At 40.7% G+C, this 3,219-nt stretch overlaps 1 protein-coding gene across 1 annotated transcript; it reads left to right on the top strand.

Moving 5' to 3' along the window:
* The first annotated feature begins 767 nt into the window (after positions 1 to 767).
* Positions 768 to 2,098, top strand: LOC139840920 (uncharacterized). Its single transcript, XM_071831159.1, has 2 exons — positions 768 to 1,186; positions 1,345 to 2,098. Exons 1-2 carry the CDS (start codon positions 768 to 770, stop codon positions 2,096 to 2,098), a joined length of 1,173 nt encoding a protein of 390 aa, XP_071687260.1.
* The last annotated feature ends 1,121 nt before the right edge of the window (positions 2,099 to 3,219 follow it).

Genomic DNA, 3,219 nt, shown 5'->3' on the forward strand with positions numbered 1-3,219 from the left:
GTGGAAAAGAGTAAGTTCGATGTTTCCAGATCAAGAGATCAACATAGGGAAGAATTTACCAACATCCACCAAGAAAAAGCTTCGGAAGCTATTACAAGCCAATGTGGATGTATTCGCTTGGGAGAACAGCGACATGACCGTGATACCACGAACCATCAATATACAAGGGTCTCCCTTTGTAACATAACATCGACTCAATGAGCATTAGCACCTCGCAACGGTACATCAGAAGAAGAGAAACTTAGCACCTAAAAGAGATGAAGCGGCCTATAAGGAAGTAGAAGGTCTGCTAAAGACAAGAATAATTCGCGAAGCTAAATATCCTTCGTGGGTCGCTAACCCCGTGATGGTAAAAAAGTCAGACGGAGGGTGGAGAATGTGCGTCAATTTCACCAACATCAACAAGGCATGCCCCAAAGATCGTTATCCCTTACCCGAAATCGATTGGAAAGTCGAATCCTTCAATGGGTATCAATATAAGAGCTTCTTGGATGCTTACAAAGGGTATCACCAGATTAAAATAGCCAAGGAGGATGAAGAAAAAACATCCTTCTTCACCAGCAAGGGGATTTATTGCTACCAAAAGATAGCCCTTCGGACTATAAAATGCAGGAGCAACTTATCAAAGGCTCGTCGACAAAGCCTTTCATAACCAACTGGGGAGAAATCTGGAAGCCTACGTGGATGACATTGTAATCAAAAGCCGAAAAGAAGAAAATTTAATAGAAGACATTCAGGAAACTTTTGACAAGTTTCGGGCAATAAACATGAAACTAAACCCAAAGAAATGTTCCTTCGGAGTTGAGGAAGGGAAATTTCTTGGGTATTATATCACCAGAAAGGGAATCCAAGCAAATCTAGAAAAGATAGACAGGCTCAATCAACTCCAAACCCCAGCAACTAAAAAATACATGCAGAGTTTGAATGAGAAATTGGCATCACTCAGCAGGTTCGTATCAAGGGGAGCAGAAAAGAAACTACCCTTCTTCAAAATCTTGAAAGGATGCTTGGGGAAGAAGAAAATTGTTTGGAACGAAGAGGCTGAGAAGGCATTCGTCGAAATGAAGGAGTACATTGCCAAGCTCCCTACCTTGACTTCACCCGAAGAAGGAGAAACACTCTTCATATACTTGGCTGCTTCGAAAGAGTGCATTAGCACAGTATTGGTCACCGAACGAGAAAGAGTGTAAGTACCGATATACTTTGTTAGTCGAGTACTTCAAGGAGCGGAGCTGAATTACCTAGAACTTGAGAAGCTCACCTTAGCACTCGTCCATACACCTAGGAAACTCAGAAGATACTTCCAAGCACATCAGATAATGGTGTTACCAACAAACCAATCAGGCAAGTACTCTCGAAAGCTGAAAAATCGGGGAGAATGGCCAAATGGGCCATTGAGCTAGGTGAACATGACATTGAGTTCAGAGTTAGGCACGCAATCAAAGGAAAAGTTCCGGTAGACTTCATCGCTAAAATAGATAGCATTGATGAAGAAGATACAAAGAACTCCACTCAAGTCATTACCCCGAGGATTGAAAGTGAAGAATGGAAGTTGTACACCGATGTTGCGTCGAGTTCTGATGGATCAGGTGCTGGTCTGATGTTAGTAAACTCCGAAGGAAAAGAGTTTACTTATGAACTCCGTTTTGAATTCGCAACAACCAATTACGAAGCTGAGTACGAAGCGCTACTCGCAGGACTGAGAATGGTGAAGGAATTAAAGATCCCCCACCTTCGCGCTTTCATCGACTCACAACTAGTGGCTAACCAAATCATGGGCACTTTTGAAGCAAGGCAACCCACCATCCAACAGTACTTGACAAAAGCGAAGGAACTGAGTGAAAGCTTCAAAAGTTTTGACATCGAACATGTCCGACGAAGTCAAAATAAGAAGGCAGACGCACTGAGCAAACTCGCTTCGTTGACATTTGAGCATCTTGCAAAAGAAGTATTGGTGGAGGTGCTAGAAAAGAAATCGATCCTAGAAGAAGAAGTCAATGACCTCGTACAAGAAGACGAGGTAACATCGATGACTCCACTGCAAGTATATCTTGAAACAGGAAAATTACCAGAGGATAAAACGAATCAAGGAAGATAAGGATAAAGGCACCCTCCTACAAAATTATGAATGGAGCGCTATACAGAAGTTCCTTCCTCACTCTATGGCTTTGATGTGTGGGGCCAAAGCAAGCAACTGTTATAATCAAGAGATGCATGAAGGGATATGTGGTCTTCACGCAGGAAAAAGGTCAGTAGTCGCAAAAATATGAGACTAAGGTACTATTAGCCTACGATGCACCATGATGCAACGATGGTGATACAAGCTTGTGAATCCTGTCAAATCCACTCGAATGTCCCGAGACTACCCAAGCAAGAAATAGTTTCTGTTACCTCAGCCTGGCCATTCATGAAAAGGGGGATAGACATAGTTGGACCTATCAACGATACCCCTGGAAGTCCAAGATTCCTACTAGTAGCAATTTACTTTACCAAGTGGGCCGAAGCAAAACCCTTGGCAGCAATCACTGGTAAGCAAGTAGAAAAGTTTGTTTGGGAGCATATCGTATGCAGGTTCGGAGTTCCCCAAGAAATAGTCTCGGATAATGGGAAACAGTTCGTAGAGGGGATTTTCCCAAAATTCTGCGAGCGATTGAAAATTCAGCAAAACTTCACCTCGGTATATCATCTCCAAGGTAACAGATACGTGGAAGTAACCAACCAAGACATAATAAAAGGAATTGATAAATGCTTAGGAAAATGCAGAAAGGGATGGGTTGATGAGATTTCCTTGGTGTTATGGGCACACATGACAACACCGAAGCGAAGCAATGGAGAAACACCCTATAGTCTCGCATACGGAACGAAAGTTGTCCTTCCCGCTGAGTTACAAGTGCTAACAGAAAGAACAGCGAACAATGTGTAACGACCCGGAAATTTCCGAACAAATTTAAACTTGATCTTTATATGTTTCCGACACGATAAGCAAAGCCTGTAATGTTGAAATCTCAAAAACTTTGAATTGGGTTCATATGACCAATTACCCCTCGACTGTTCTCGACGATTCACGAACCATTAAATGGATATAATTATATATATATATATATATATATATATATATATATATATATATATATATATATATATATATATATATATATATATATATATATATATATATATATATATATATATATATATATATATATATATATATATATA

This window comes from Rutidosis leptorrhynchoides, chromosome 4, assembly GCF_046630445.1.
Source record: "Rutidosis leptorrhynchoides isolate AG116_Rl617_1_P2 chromosome 4, CSIRO_AGI_Rlap_v1, whole genome shotgun sequence".
Classification (NCBI taxonomy): Eukaryota; Viridiplantae; Streptophyta; class Magnoliopsida; order Asterales; family Asteraceae; genus Rutidosis; species Rutidosis leptorrhynchoides.

Bases quoted from the DNA above. Each gene is read 5' to 3' on its own strand.
- LOC139840920 (XM_071831159.1), top strand. From the start codon at position 768: ATGAAACTAAACCCAAAGAAATGTTCCTTCGGAGTTGAGGAAGGGAAA. The intron at 1,187-1,344 runs GTAAGTACCGAT...CAAACCAATCAG, and splicing joins GTCACCGAACGAGAAAGAGT to GCAAGTACTCTCGAAAGCTG.